At 34.7% G+C, this 14,095-nt stretch overlaps 1 protein-coding gene across 2 annotated transcripts; it reads right to left on the reverse strand.

Moving 5' to 3' along the window:
- Positions 1-2,550: 2,550 nt before the first annotated feature.
- LOC105213580 (modular serine protease-like) lies at positions 2,551-11,236 on the reverse strand. 2 transcript variants are annotated; one of them, XM_011186498.3, is made up of 7 exons: positions 11,080-11,236; positions 7,952-8,222; positions 6,822-7,330; positions 5,823-5,973; positions 5,324-5,523; positions 4,863-4,995; positions 2,551-3,078 (listed from the first exon to the last, which is right to left on the reverse strand). In XM_011186498.3, exons 1-7 carry the CDS (start codon positions 11,150-11,152, stop codon positions 2,610-2,612), a joined length of 1,806 nt encoding a protein of 601 aa, XP_011184800.2. In that variant the 5' UTR covers positions 11,153-11,236; the 3' UTR covers positions 2,551-2,609. The 2 variants fall into 2 exon arrangements, with proteins under 2 accessions (XP_011184800.2, XP_054084023.1); XM_054228048.1 differs by having other exon boundaries at positions 11,007-11,130.
- Between the last annotated feature and the right edge of the window lie 2,859 nt (positions 11,237-14,095).

The following is a 14,095-nucleotide window of genomic DNA, read 5'->3' on the forward strand; positions in this document are numbered from 1 at the left end:
GATTGGGTCCGTGTAAAGTTGATTTCTATGGCTTTTCTTATTCTGACCAGGGCGTGAACAGTATTGTGCTCATTTCTGAAACCGAACTGTTGGTTTGGAAGGATACCATTGTCTTCAATGAAAGCTGTTAATTTTTCTTTAATTACCTTTTCGAGGATTTTACTAAGTGAAGAGAGTAAACTTATGGGACGGTAAGAATATGGATCGTCTGGTGGTTTATTAGTTTTTATACATTCGCAACCTGTTGCACAGAGTATCATAGTTTTGTTCACATAACAGTTGTTTGTGTCACCAAGAAATAAAAGAGTTAGATATGAGGTTAAATATATATAAATGATCAGGATGACGAGTGGATTTGAAATCCGGATGTCTGTCCGTCCGTCTGTCCGCCTGTCCGTGCAAGCGATAACTTGAGTAAAAATTTAGATATCTTAATGAAACTTGAAACACATATTCCATGGCACCCTAAGGAGGTTGCTTTCGAAAATGGGCAAAATCGGTCCACTGCCACGCCCACAAAATGGCGGAAACCGAAAACATATACAGTGTCATAACTAAGCCATAAATAAAGTTATTGAAATTAAATTTGGAACACATGATCGCATTGGGGAGGGGCACATTTGGATGTAATTTTTTTGGAGAAGTGGGCGTGGTCCCGTCCCGTATCTCGCAAATCATAATACCAAACTTTCTGCAGTCGTTTCTTTTAGCCACTTCTTAATGCAGTCCAAAAATGAAAGAAATCGGATAATAACCACGCCCCCCTCCCATACAAAGGTTAGGTTGAAAATTACTAAAAGTGGGTTAACTTGCTAAGAAAAAACGTCAGAAACACTAAATTTCACTTAAGCAATGGCAGATGGAAGCTGCACTCAGATTTTTTACAAAATATAAAATGGGCGTGGCATCGGTCAAAAACCATATCTCAGGAACTTCTTTGTAACTTGGTTTGTAATAGTTTCCCTACATCACAATGATATGTTGTGAAAATATGCCAAATCGCTTCACAACCACGCCTACTTCCTATATACCAGAACTTTGAAGACGATCTGAATCGTTTACTGTACAATATATAAAGTAAGCACTAGTGAAGATATCGGTACAGAACTTTGCACAAATACTACGTTTACAGTGTGGCAGCCCCATTCTAAAAATCGCCGAAATCGGAGCATAGGTTTTTAAGGCCCCATTTATCGAACACGAGGACCTCGGTGCTTTTAACCTAATATTATGGTTTCCAACTTTCAATGGACTTTATACAATATATATGGCGAATATGTGGGTCAAATTGTGTATTATATAATATAAATAAAGTTAAATAAATAAATTGCGAGAGTATAAAATGTTCGGTTACACCCGAACTTAGCCCTTCCTTACTTCTCTTAATTGCTATGATTTTAGCTTTTTTCCAAACCTTAGGAAAGTAACTCAGCCGTATACATGCATTAATTATATTAGCAAAATAACGTACCTCTTTTTTGGGGAGAGCTTTTAGACAGCTATTATAAATACCGTCAATGCCCGGAGATTTTTTAGCTTTTAGATTCTTTAATAATGACGAAATGAAATGTGCGACATCGGCTTCTGTAGAGGAATCACTCAAATGAGCCGGGGCAGTGTGATAATAATAAATACCAAGAAATTCATTGATATTTTATAAAAAAAATTTATCAAAGTGCAGATAACCTTGGGGGTCGATTTCTGTTTCACTAACATACTGCGCTGGATACTCCTCTTCGCATCTTTTACTACTGTCTATTTTACCCAAAAACAACACCGCAAAGCCCAGATATAATCCTAATTGAAAATGTATGGTCTATCGGTAAAAGAATGGATGGAAATTTACAATGTTAGGAAGGAGAAACAACTTAAAGAAGCATTGCAAAAAAGTGCGAGAAGTTGTTCCTAAAACTTACGGAAAAGTTGGGGAAATCAATGCAAAGGCGATTGCACGCAGTTATTAAGGGGGTATACCAGTGTGACATTTTCAAAAAATCGATTTTTTTTTTTTGCTTATTCGATAGTTTATACTTTCAAATATCGGTAAGGCCGTATCTTGAATAGTTTTTGAATGGCAGCGTTCTAAAGGGCAATCGCTCACAGGTATAAGCCGCTATAGTCGAAACTTTAAACGCGTTTTTCTCGAAACGACTTTTCACAAAATTGCTGACATCATAACTCAACGAGATATTGACCGATCAACATCAAATTTAAAACGTTCTTGAATATTGATTTGTTGAAAATTGTCAATTTGGCATTTAAAAAACGACCATTTTTTACCTAAAAAATCAATTTTTTTCAGAACTACGCCATTTTGTTAATGTTTGATATTTTTCAATAATCATAGTTCATTGACCTTTAATAACCTCTTTGAATTTTTGTGTTTCAGTTACTCATTCGGCCGGAATCAAGTCAGCAGTTGGGTAACTGACAATACAAGTAATAGGCAACAAATTACACTAAGTTATAGACATGTTAACTAAAAAAGTAAGTATTGACACTTTTACCATTTCAAAAGTGTATGAAATCCATAATACACATACTTTTTAATATAAAATCTTTGCATATATTTTAAAAACATTTACAATTACATATGCGCATACATTTTTTCATTTCAATATATAAATATATTTGCTTTCTTTGTCATCTTGAATGCTTTTATAAAGTTTCTCTGGTATTTGGTTAAATACAGTGCCAACGACAGGCTCGTTTGTACAGCCTGCGTTGCGGGAGGGTTTATGAATGAGTATACCAATTATATAGTTAACGCCATCATTTTCCACAATAATTCCGGCTCCACTATCTCCTTCGCATAGTGTGCCATTTGTATGAAGTTTATATTTTCGTCGCACACACATATAGGTCTGATTCAAATTCGCGCTGCAATCAGCATTCGGTAATACTTGCAGTTCGGTTTTGTTAAATACATCGCCAAATTTGTTTTCATTCTTCGTCCAACTATGAAGAAATGCTCGATTGGATTTTGTAATAGCTTCGGCGTTAGTAAAACAAATCGGTCTTGTGTTCATACTCAAAGTAAGTATTTCGCTTAGCTTTAGTAGGGCAACATCGATGTCTCTGTAGTGAGAAGAATTATGAAGAAATATTAACAGACAGACTCGATAAAAAAATACTCTGGTAACTGCTTAATACTACCATAGCGTAATTTCAAAATGTTTCCCAAAACTTATAATTTATATATATGGAAGGGTAAGGTTATAAAATTAAAATAAAACAAGTAAGGAAGGGCTAAGTTCGGGTGTAACCGAACATTTTATACTCTCGCAATTTATTTATTTAACTTTATTTATATTATATAATACACAATTTGACCCACATATTCGTCATAAATATTATATAAATTCCGTTGAAAGTTGGAAACCATAATATTAGGTTAAAAGCACCGAGGTCATCGTGTTCGATATATGGGGCCTTAAAAACCTATGGTCCGATTTCGCGATTTTTAGAATGGGGCTGCCACACTATTAACATAGAATTTGTGCAAAGTTCACTAGTACTTACTTTATATATTGTAAAGTAAACGATTCAGGTTGTCTTCAAAGTTCTGGTATATAGGAAGTATGCGTAGTTGTAAAGCGATTTGGTCTATTTTCACAACATATTATTGGGATGTAAGGAAACTATTACAAACCAAGTTGCATTGAAATCGTTCGAGTAGTTCCTGATATATGGTTTTTGACCCATAAGTGGGCGACGCCACCCCCATTTTCCATTTTGTAAAAAAATCTGAGAGCAGCTTCCATCTGCCATTTCTTATATGAAATTTAGTGATTCTGGCGTTTTTCGTTATTGAGTTAACCCACTTTTAGTAGTTTTCAACATAACCTTTGTATGGGAGGTGGGCGTGGTTGCAATCCGATTTCCTCCATTTTTGGACTGTATAAGGTAGTACCTAAAAGAAACGAAAGTTTCTAGAAAGTTTCCTTGATATACCTTTAGTAGTTTGCGAGATATGTACAAAAAACTTAGTAGGGGGAGGGGCCACGCCCACTTCCCCAATAAAGTTACATCCACATATGCCCCTTCCTAGTGCGATCCTTCATACCAAATTTTACCTCCATAGCTTTATTTATAGCTTAGTTATGGCACTTTAAGTATTTTAGGTTTTCGCCATTTTGTGGGCGTGGCAGTGATCCGATTACGCCCATTTTCGAACTTAACCTTCTTATGGTGCCAAGGAATACGTATTCCAAGTTTCATTAAGATATCTCAATTTTTACTCAAGTTACAGCTTGCACGGAAGGACGTACAGACGGACGGACAGACAGACATCCGGATTTGAACTTTTCTCGTCACCCTGATCACTTTGATATATATAACCCTATATCTAACTCGTTTAGTTTTAGGACTTACAACCAACCGTTATGTGGACAAAACTATAATACTCTCGTAGCAACTTTGTTGCGAGAGTATAAAAATGTATCTCCTTAAAATGGTGGGCAAGGTTTTGCTACGTGGTTGCTACAAGGTTTTACGACCTACTCCCCTACGACCATGGCATTCATTCAGATCAAAGAACGTTTCTATCTGCATTTCATTAAGACGCCTCAGAGATTTACTGATATTGTCGGTAAAAAATCTGACATAGACGCTGAGGTCCCCATATTCAGTATCTGGGGATTTGAAAATGTATTATCCGATTATGAGCAATTTGTGTACGTGGCAATGGTCCGATATCGCAATGCCAACTTCCTTCATTAAGGTATTAATTTTAATTTTTACTTGAGTTATCGCTTGCTCGGACAGATGGATGGACAGCCATACGGATCTCTTTAGTCAATACTGTATGATAGGAGTAATTCACTTGATCCCTAGAAAAAGCCATATAGATATACACCTACCCTCCATCGATGATCTCCGACACGTTGACTGTAAAAATATGAATATTTCCATTTTTTAAATCTCCAGCGATTACTACGGTAACATCGGTTTCGTTCAGCGTCATAATATCTTCATCTTGGACACAATGTAAAGCTGGAAGAAACATACATATTTAAACAAAGTTTAAAACTTAAAGTTAACAAACAATAAAGCAATTTAAATGATACAACGATTAACACGACAAGAACTGGGTGTGGCTTCCATTACTTCGGCATCAAAATTCCTACGAAATTAACTAAAAACGCTACAGATATTTTAACTGAATTTTTAACGAAACAATCTTATTCTAGTATTCTACTAGCAGATTGCAAGTAGGGTAAATCGAACCTTTTCTTAAAAGTATACAGCTCTCACGGTGATCTCTTTAAATCATTAAAATGGTTTGTACTTGTGTCTGTATTGAAGAAAGCATTTCACTCACCAGTTATCACACTTTTTGGTGACACAATAGTACCTCCGCACGTTTGATTTATATATGTTTTGACACCCACATGCCATGGCGCATCTGATGCACTTGGGATAGAGGAACTCACTTGATGACCGCAAACGGGATCACAGTTTATTTTGTGTTTATCCCATTTTGCCTCTGATGTGCAGGTCATCGCATATTGCTCGGAATCGCTGCCAATAAAAATAAGTTTAATATAAATAACAAGTACACTTATACTTATTATTGTATGTTTCTGCTATAATAAGGGATGATAGAAATAATATAATAATAAACTAAAAATTGTGACGAAGTTGCCAGTCATTGAAATTCTATAGCCATGTATAATGTGGTTTACATTTGCAAAGTGGATATTTAAATTTTTGATTGTATATTTACACAATTTGGGTTTTCATTTTTAATATTTTGTGTAGATCAATCGGCATAAACCTTAAGATTCACTCACAAAAGACTCGAAAAATTTTATTCTCACCTTATTGTATCCGGCATTTGATAACCATCGGCACAGCTTACTCTTGCAATCGTACCGGGTACTATATTTTTACAATCAACAGTCTGATGACTATGTATGCACTCCACCTTTGTAGATTTGCTGATATATAGAATTCTCTCATCGCAATATTCTGAATAAAAAATAATCGATCATTTATGTGAACTCAATTGTTTATATTATGTAAAATAATTCTTTAATATGTGAATTTTGCCAATATCTATGAGTACATCTCTAGGTAGTGAGTCAGTATAGCTGTCTGTACTGAGGTCGTCTGAATAGTACTTTCATTTGCGGGAAATTCTTTCTCACGAACACTCCAATCACATCACAGGTTCTACTCCAAATTCTTTTGCAAGAAACTTTTGAGTCTAAGAAAGGTTAGGTTAGATTATTCTGGTATGCTAACAGGCCCCATATAGACCTTTTATGGTCTTTAGCGATACCAGATGGAGCGCCATCACGCATTACCATAGTAGTAGTCATCGTTTAGGATGCCAGTGCTTGACGCGAATTTTAAGAGATTATGAGGCCTCACTGACGATACCACCAAACTATCGCACTGTGGAGCCCCTAGATACATTGCTAGCGCAAGTCAAATGTACGAGAGATGCTCAACTGTTTCTTTGGTGCACTGTTCTTGACTCTTTCTGCATTCCTCCTAAGCTGATAGCATCATCTTGTAGGCGTGCGCCGCGAATAGACTGTGACCAGTGAGCATGCCAACCGATGTCCTATAGCCATTTTTATTGAATGCTAGAAGGAAAGTTGTATATTTTCTTTGTAAATGACCTTTGCAGTTTTGCAACCCGGTAGATTCTTTCCACACTTTTTAATGGTTTGGCTCATAGTACTCACATTAGAATATTGAACACTTCTTTAAATATGGGCAGAAAATCAATTCTCAATAACGAATTATTTAAACAACAATAAAATAGGAAGCTAAAAAACTGATTATACTACATATAGACGTATACTCACTAATGCATTTTGGAAGAGGATGATCCCAACCATTTTTTGTACATATTCTGTACTGCTGTGATAAGCCATTAGAGAAGACATAGTTATTTTTACATCTAATAGAAATGCGTGTGTCGACGGAAACCCGGTCAACCGCTCCGGTGTAAACATTAGAGTTCTGGTTCTGATTTCTTATATTGTAATTTTGATTGGCTTTAATTTCACAGCCCTCTTTTTGTGCTCTAGGTGTATCTTTTGCGTCTTCGTATTCACAATCTTTCTCATCCGAACCATCAATACAATCTTTAAAGTGATTACAAATTTTAGATTTCTTTATGCATCCTCCATAATCACAACGAAAGTTTTTGTGTGGGGAACATGACTTTAAAAGACACTGAAAAGGCCTTTCATCGCTGTTATCAATGTTTTCTTCTTTGCCTTTAGCAGTAAGGCAATCGATTTTTCCATCGCAAAATTTATTTGCTTCAATAAAATTGCCGGACTCACACGCTTTCCACTCGTCAGGATATCTATAAGAAACATGAAAGGAAGAGCTAAGTTCGGTTGTCATCAAAATTTTTTTACTCTCGCAATTTATGTATTTAATTTTATTAAGGTAACACACAACTTGTCCAATTCATACGGTATAAATACCACTAAAATACCGTTAATTATAAACATAAATGTTCATATGTGGTATATGGGGGCTGGAATAATTGGTGGTTCGACATATTCAAGAATATATGTGCACTAATTTGTGCCTACATATTTACTGATATATACCGTATTAAGTCTACCGGAAATTTGAAGTGACAAAAGTTTAAAAATTCCAGGTTTTTGGGGGGCAAATATTTGTTCCGATATCTCCGTTGGCGCTTGTATCATTAAGACATCTTCATTTTTACTCAAATTACTTGGAGGCATGGTCAAACGAACAGACAGTCAACCTGTTTCCAACTTCTTTCGTAATCCGGATTACTTTCGTTTATATAACTCTATATATATATTTCGAGTAGTTTTAGGTGTTACAAACAACCATTATGTGAATAAAACTGTTATACGCTGTGCAACATGTTGCGAGAGTATATTAATATGTATGTGTATAAATATATAGGCACTAATATACTGATAGTTTATCAAAAAGATATTACTCTGGATGATCCGTGCAATTATAATTCCACTCATCCGATCCATCAGCACAATCCTTAACGCCATTGCATAGGAGTGTAATTGGTATGCAAGCACCATAATTGCACTTGACATAATTATTTGGGCAACTCTGGTTTCCACAATAGCTTTTGGTGATATCATTATACAAAAATTCATCAGAACCATCGTTGCAATCCTTTTTACCATTGCATAGATCTATATATTCAATACTGGTACCATCTGTGCAATTAAATTGTTCATCATTGTTATTACCTGAAAATAAATTAAATAAATAAACAAGTAAGGAAAGGCTAAGTTCGGGTGTAACCGAACATTTTATACTCTCGCAATTTATTGAAGAAATTTTATTAAGATAACGCACAAATTTACCCATAAATTCGGCACAAAGTTAAATAGAATGGCGAAAATCGTCATATATAGATATGAGGGCTGAGGTAATTCCTGAACCGATTTCATTCAATTTCACCAGCAATACAATACACTTACAATACGCTTACTTAATTTTGCTAAGATATATCACATATTAACCATAACATATATGCATAATAAAGCCCAACGAATTTTTGAAAAACCTATAATTAGGTATATAGGAGTTAGGGGATGTTGTAACCCGATTAATAAGTTTTGGAACAGAGACACACTATTGGAAGAAAACAAATTCCTCTGAATTACAGTAAATTAGCAGAGAGATTTACCCATACTTTCGGTTAAAATTTAACCTTAGGCGCTGAGTTCAACATGTTCGATATCTGGGGCCTTGAAAAGTTATAGTCCGTTTTCGACAATTTTTTCACAAGTGATGCCACAGATCATATACTGTATTTGTGTAAAGTTTTATTTCGCTATCATCATTGGTTCCTAATGTATATATTATAAAGTGAAGGATTCAGATGGAATTCAAAATTGAGTTATAAAGAAAGTAGTCGTGATTGTGAACCGATTTCATCCATTTTCCACACATATCATCAGGGTGTCAATAAAATATTATATACCGAATTTCATTGAAATCTGTCGAGTAGTTCCTGTGATATGGTTTTTGACACATAAGTGGGCGATGCCACGCCCATTTTCCATTTTGTAAAAAGATCTGAGTGCAGCTTCCTTCTGCTATCATTTCTGTGCAATTTTGTGTTCGTGACGTTTCTCGTTAGTGAGTTAACGCACTTTTAGTCATTTTCAACCTAACCTTTGTATGGGGAGTGGGCGTGGTTATTATCCGATTTCTTTCATTTTTGGACTGTATAAGGAAACGGCTAAAAGAAACGACAGCAGAAAGTTTAATTTATATAGCTTTATTGGTTTGCAAGATATATACAAAAAACATATTTGGGGGCGGGGCCACGCCCACTTTTCCAAAAAAATTACATTCAAATGTGCCCCACCCTAATGCGATCCTATGTTCCAAATTTTATTTTCATAACTTTATTTATGGCTTAGTTATAGCTCTTTATGTGTTTTTGGTTATCGCCATTTTGTGGGCGTGGCAGTGGTCCGATTCCGAACTTAACCTTCTTATGGTGCCAAGGAACACGTGTTCCAAGTTTCATTAAGATATCTCAATTTTTACTCAAGTTACAGCTTGCACGGACGGACAGACGGACAGACGGACAGACAGACATCCGGATTTGAACTTTACTCGTCACCCTGATCACTTTGGTATATATAACCCCATATCTAACTCGTTTAGTTTTGGGACTTACAAACAACCGTTATGTGGACAAAACTATTATACTCTCTTTAGCAACTTTTGTTGCGAGAGTATAAAAATATATAATATATATATTACAAGGGCGTTTTTATTACATACTTATATACATATGTATGTATATAATCTATACGCGATAACTAGGTACCATGCAATTTTATTAGGATAACTCAAAATTTAGAGCTAATGCAGAAAAAGTCAGTCATCTCACAGATTTGCCGATACTTTCAATAAAAGTGAGCCAAATGCCCTGATATTCTTATATTTTCTATATCCCATTGAATCATGGTCCGATTGTTTCAGTTTTCGATAGTACTTGATGTATACCAAAATATATAGAACGAACCAAATGATTCCACACACTATTAGTTGAAGGGTGTTTCAAATTACTAGTCGGATGGGTAAGTACTTTGTGACATCAACGAAAAGTCAAGCTAGTATATAGTATGACGAGTGGAATATCGCAACGATAAGTCTGAGTGCGATACTATGGTACCTAATCTATGTCGGAATGTTAACCGACGTAACGTTACTATATAATGGCAATGGAACTCCCGAGAAATCTCCCATATGAATAATGAATCAATTTATAATATTTATCTCAATTGAATTTGATTTTTAGAAGGACGATTCAACACTATAAATGCAGTATTTGTACAAAGTTCTGTTTCGATATCTTCACTAGTGCTTACTTTATATATTGTAAAGTAAATTGTTCAGATCGTCTTCAAAGTTCTGGTACTTAGGTGGTGGCGTGGTTGTGAACCTATTTTTACAACATATCATTGAGATGCAAGTAAAATATTGCATACTGAATTTCATTGAAATTGGTCGAGAGAGTCAAGAGAGTTTCCTTGATATTGCTTTATTAGTTTACGAGATACATATGTACAAAAAACTTAGTAGAGGACGGAACCGCGCCCACTTTACCACAAAAATTTTACCAAATATGCCCCTTCTTAGTAAAATCATCTGTACCATCTGTAGTTACTTTTGTACATTTAAATATGGCGTAGTTATGGCACTTCATATATTTTCGGTTTTCGCTTGCAGTTTTTTTGCGAGAGTATAAAAAATCCGTGCTATTAACCAATTTATCTCGCAATTTTTTTTTTTTTATTTATGTTACACTGTCAGCAATTTGCACTTTTAACCTAGGCGCTTTCACACACGTCTGGGATACTAAATAAATTTTTACAAATTTGGAGAGTATCTTTGATTTGATTTAATATTCAAAATTCGTTCGTGTGCTTTCACTGATTAAAGCTTCTCATAAATATTAAGAATTAACAAAAGGAATAATAATTGTTTTAGTCAATGGTAGACCTCACTTATGTATTCATTATCCATTCTAAATAGCGCACTTTCATAAACTTTTTGACACTTTTCTGGCTATTTCATTACCAATCGGATCACAACGTATATCGTCAATTGATAAACTCAAAATCAACGCCGTCAATAATATCAAACGTAACATTTTTATAATTAAAAACAAAGAATTATTATTAATTAAATAAATTTAAAGTCGTGACTATTTGCCTATATCCGATCACAACGGAAGGCAATGTTGTACTGAACGCTTACAATTCGGAACTTGAAAAAATTGCTGTTCGGCTGTAGTGCTTTCGTTAAATTGAATTCATGTACTCGTATATGAAATATATGTATATTTGTGAAAGTGTATGTTAAGTATCCAAATGGATAGAATATGTTTGATCTTATGTATGTATATAATAATCAAAAACTCAGTTTTCTTCCAAATATAATAAGACGATTAATCCATTTGAGTAATTTAACGCCACCAATACCTCATGATATTTCTGCATTATATAAACAATAAATATGTAATTGATCTATTAAACGAATGTGTCAAACATGTCATTGACGCATCGAAAACTAGGAAGCGACCATCACCTATCACTTATGGCACGCTTTATGTAGAATTAAGAGTCACATAACCTAATGCTTAAGCTCTGTACTTCCTAGGCTTAAGGACAATATAGTACAGTAATCTCCGCTTAACTACCCCTTCTTATCATGCAATACTTTTGAGACACTTAAGCGGGAAAGGCACTTAAATTAATACCGCTTAAGTGCCTCGAGGTACTTACCAAACTGTTTCTCAAATATTTCGATCTAATATTTTTCTTTTAGAATGTATCACATTTAGCGGGGATCACTGTATAAAAAACTCTTAATATAGCAACCTCAAAAACCAAAAATTTTAATCGATTTGGTTTAAAAAGGCAACATGAAGCTGGTATCGCATATGATACAATACTTGAGTGAAAAAAATTGTAATAAAAACATGTAAGGAAGGGCTAAGTTCGGGTGTAACTAAACATTTTAAACTCTCGCAATTTATATATGAAATTTTATAAAGGCAACACACAATTTAATCTACATTTTCGAGAATAACGAAAATCATCATATACATATAGTATATGAAGGCTGAGGAAATTCTTGAACCGATTCCACCAGCAAGGTACACTATTTCTAAGCCATACGCTCACCTAATTTGGCTAAGATATTCCACATAAAAGCCCACCGTATTTTTGGAAAATCTTTAATTAGGTATATGGTAGCTAGGGGAAGTTATGACCTGATTTTAACCATTTTGGGTATAAATACACACTATTAATAGAAAAAGATTTCCCCTCAATTACATTAAAATATCTGAGAGATTTTCCCATATTTTCGGTAAAAAATTGCCATAAGGCACTGAGTTCTTCATGTTCGATATCAGGGACCTTGAACACTTACATATTTTCACATTTCGACAATTTCAAATCTCAAATTTTACATCTCAAAAATTATTTGTGTAAAGTTTTATTCCGCTATCTTCATTGGTTCTTAATAAATACATATATTATAAAGTGAACGAATCGGATGGAATTAAAAAATTAATCATATGGGAAGTAGGCGTAGTTGTGAACCGATTTCGTCCATTTTTCATCCGTGTTATCAGAGTGTCAAGAAAATATTATATTTTATTGAAATCGGTCAAGCAGTTCCAGAATTTTTAACCCATAAGTGGGCGACGTCACGCCCATTTCACATTTACAAAAAGTCTGAGTGCAGCATCCTTCTGCCATTTCTTATGTGAAATTTAGTGTTTCTGGCGTTTTTCGTTACTGAGTTAACTCACTTTTAGTACTTTTCAACCTAACCTTTGTATGGGAGGTGGTCGTGGTTATTATCCGATTTCAACTATTTTCAAGGTGTGTGATGGGGTACATAAGGGAAGTGACTGCTGAAAGTTTGGTTCAACCTATTTGGGGGCGGCGTCACGCCCTCTTCCCAAAAAAAAACACATCGAAATATGCTCCTCCCAATCGTGATCCTTTGTAACAAATACAATTATCATTACTTTATTTATGGCTTAGTTATGACACTTTATAAGTTTTCTATTACCATCATTTTGTAATCCGATGTCGCCAATTTTCGATAGCAACCCTCCAACAGTTCCAAGGATAAATGTGTACCAAGTTTCGTGAGGATCTTTATTTTTACACAAGTTAACCGTTGCACGAATGGACAAACGGACGCACAAACAGACATCCGGATTTGAACTCGTCTCGTCATCCTGATCAATTTGATTTATATAACCCTATCTAACTCGCTTAGTTTTATGATTTACAATGTGAACACAACTGTTATACTCTCTTTGCAACTTGTTGTTTTCATACCTGCGAGAATATGAAAAAAGATCAGGCAACTCAGTCCAACTATCAAGAATCACGCGTGTCATTATTCTTCGCATACGCAAAAAAATAAGGGATTCTTTCACTTAATATAGATAGTATACGCCCCAGAGTGCTGCAACGGGTATTCTGATTTTGTTGGATCAAAGTTTTCAGTATGAATACATGTATTGACCGCTAGGAGACGAGTTCAAAACGAACGAGCCTTTCGCGACACTCGAATCACAAGCATATACATATGTTTGTTTTAATAGAGTACCGAGTTGACACTTGTTTATGATCGAGCTGGAACTTTAAACCCGATCATATTGAATGTGATCGAATTACACACGAGTGTGCACAAAATTTGACAATATGTATGTTTGAAATCGGCAGTCATGCTATTATTGCATAGTGATCATCAACGATTAGTGGTTTTGTTTGTTTTGTTTACTTTTTATTTTATTATATTTTATTTATTTCTATTATTCATTGTTTTTTTACCTGAAATTTATAATTTAAAAAAATTCAAAATATTTAAGTGCAGTAAATGCTTTTTTTATGATTTGTTAATTAATAAATGAAATAAGTTTTGAGTGAATTCTATTCTTAAATTGAATTATTCTTTTTTAATATGTACACTGGGGCCCCGGTTTGCGTCGACCCGATTTGCGTCGTTTCGATTTGCGTCGCAAAATATGTATGTACATACTAGAGACCTCTAGTACATACATATG

Source organism: Zeugodacus cucurbitae, chromosome 2, assembly GCF_028554725.1.
Source record: "Zeugodacus cucurbitae isolate PBARC_wt_2022May chromosome 2, idZeuCucr1.2, whole genome shotgun sequence".
NCBI lineage: Eukaryota > Metazoa > Arthropoda > Insecta > Diptera > Tephritidae > Zeugodacus > Zeugodacus cucurbitae.

What these genes read in the sequence shown, in the direction of transcription:
- LOC105213580 (XM_011186498.3), bottom strand. Translation starts at nt 11,152, where the DNA reads ATGTTACGTTTGATATTATTGACGGCGTTGATTTTGAGTTTATCAATT. An exon ending in TCCTCTTCCAAAATGCATTA is followed by an intron (nt 5,974 to 6,821) that starts GTGAGTATACGT and finishes TTTTTTATTCAG; the next exon opens with AATATTGCGATGAGAGAATT. An exon ending in CAAATGCCGGATACAATAAG is followed by an intron (nt 5,524 to 5,822) that starts GTGAGAATAAAA and finishes TTTTATTGGCAG; the next exon opens with CGATTCCGAGCAATATGCGA.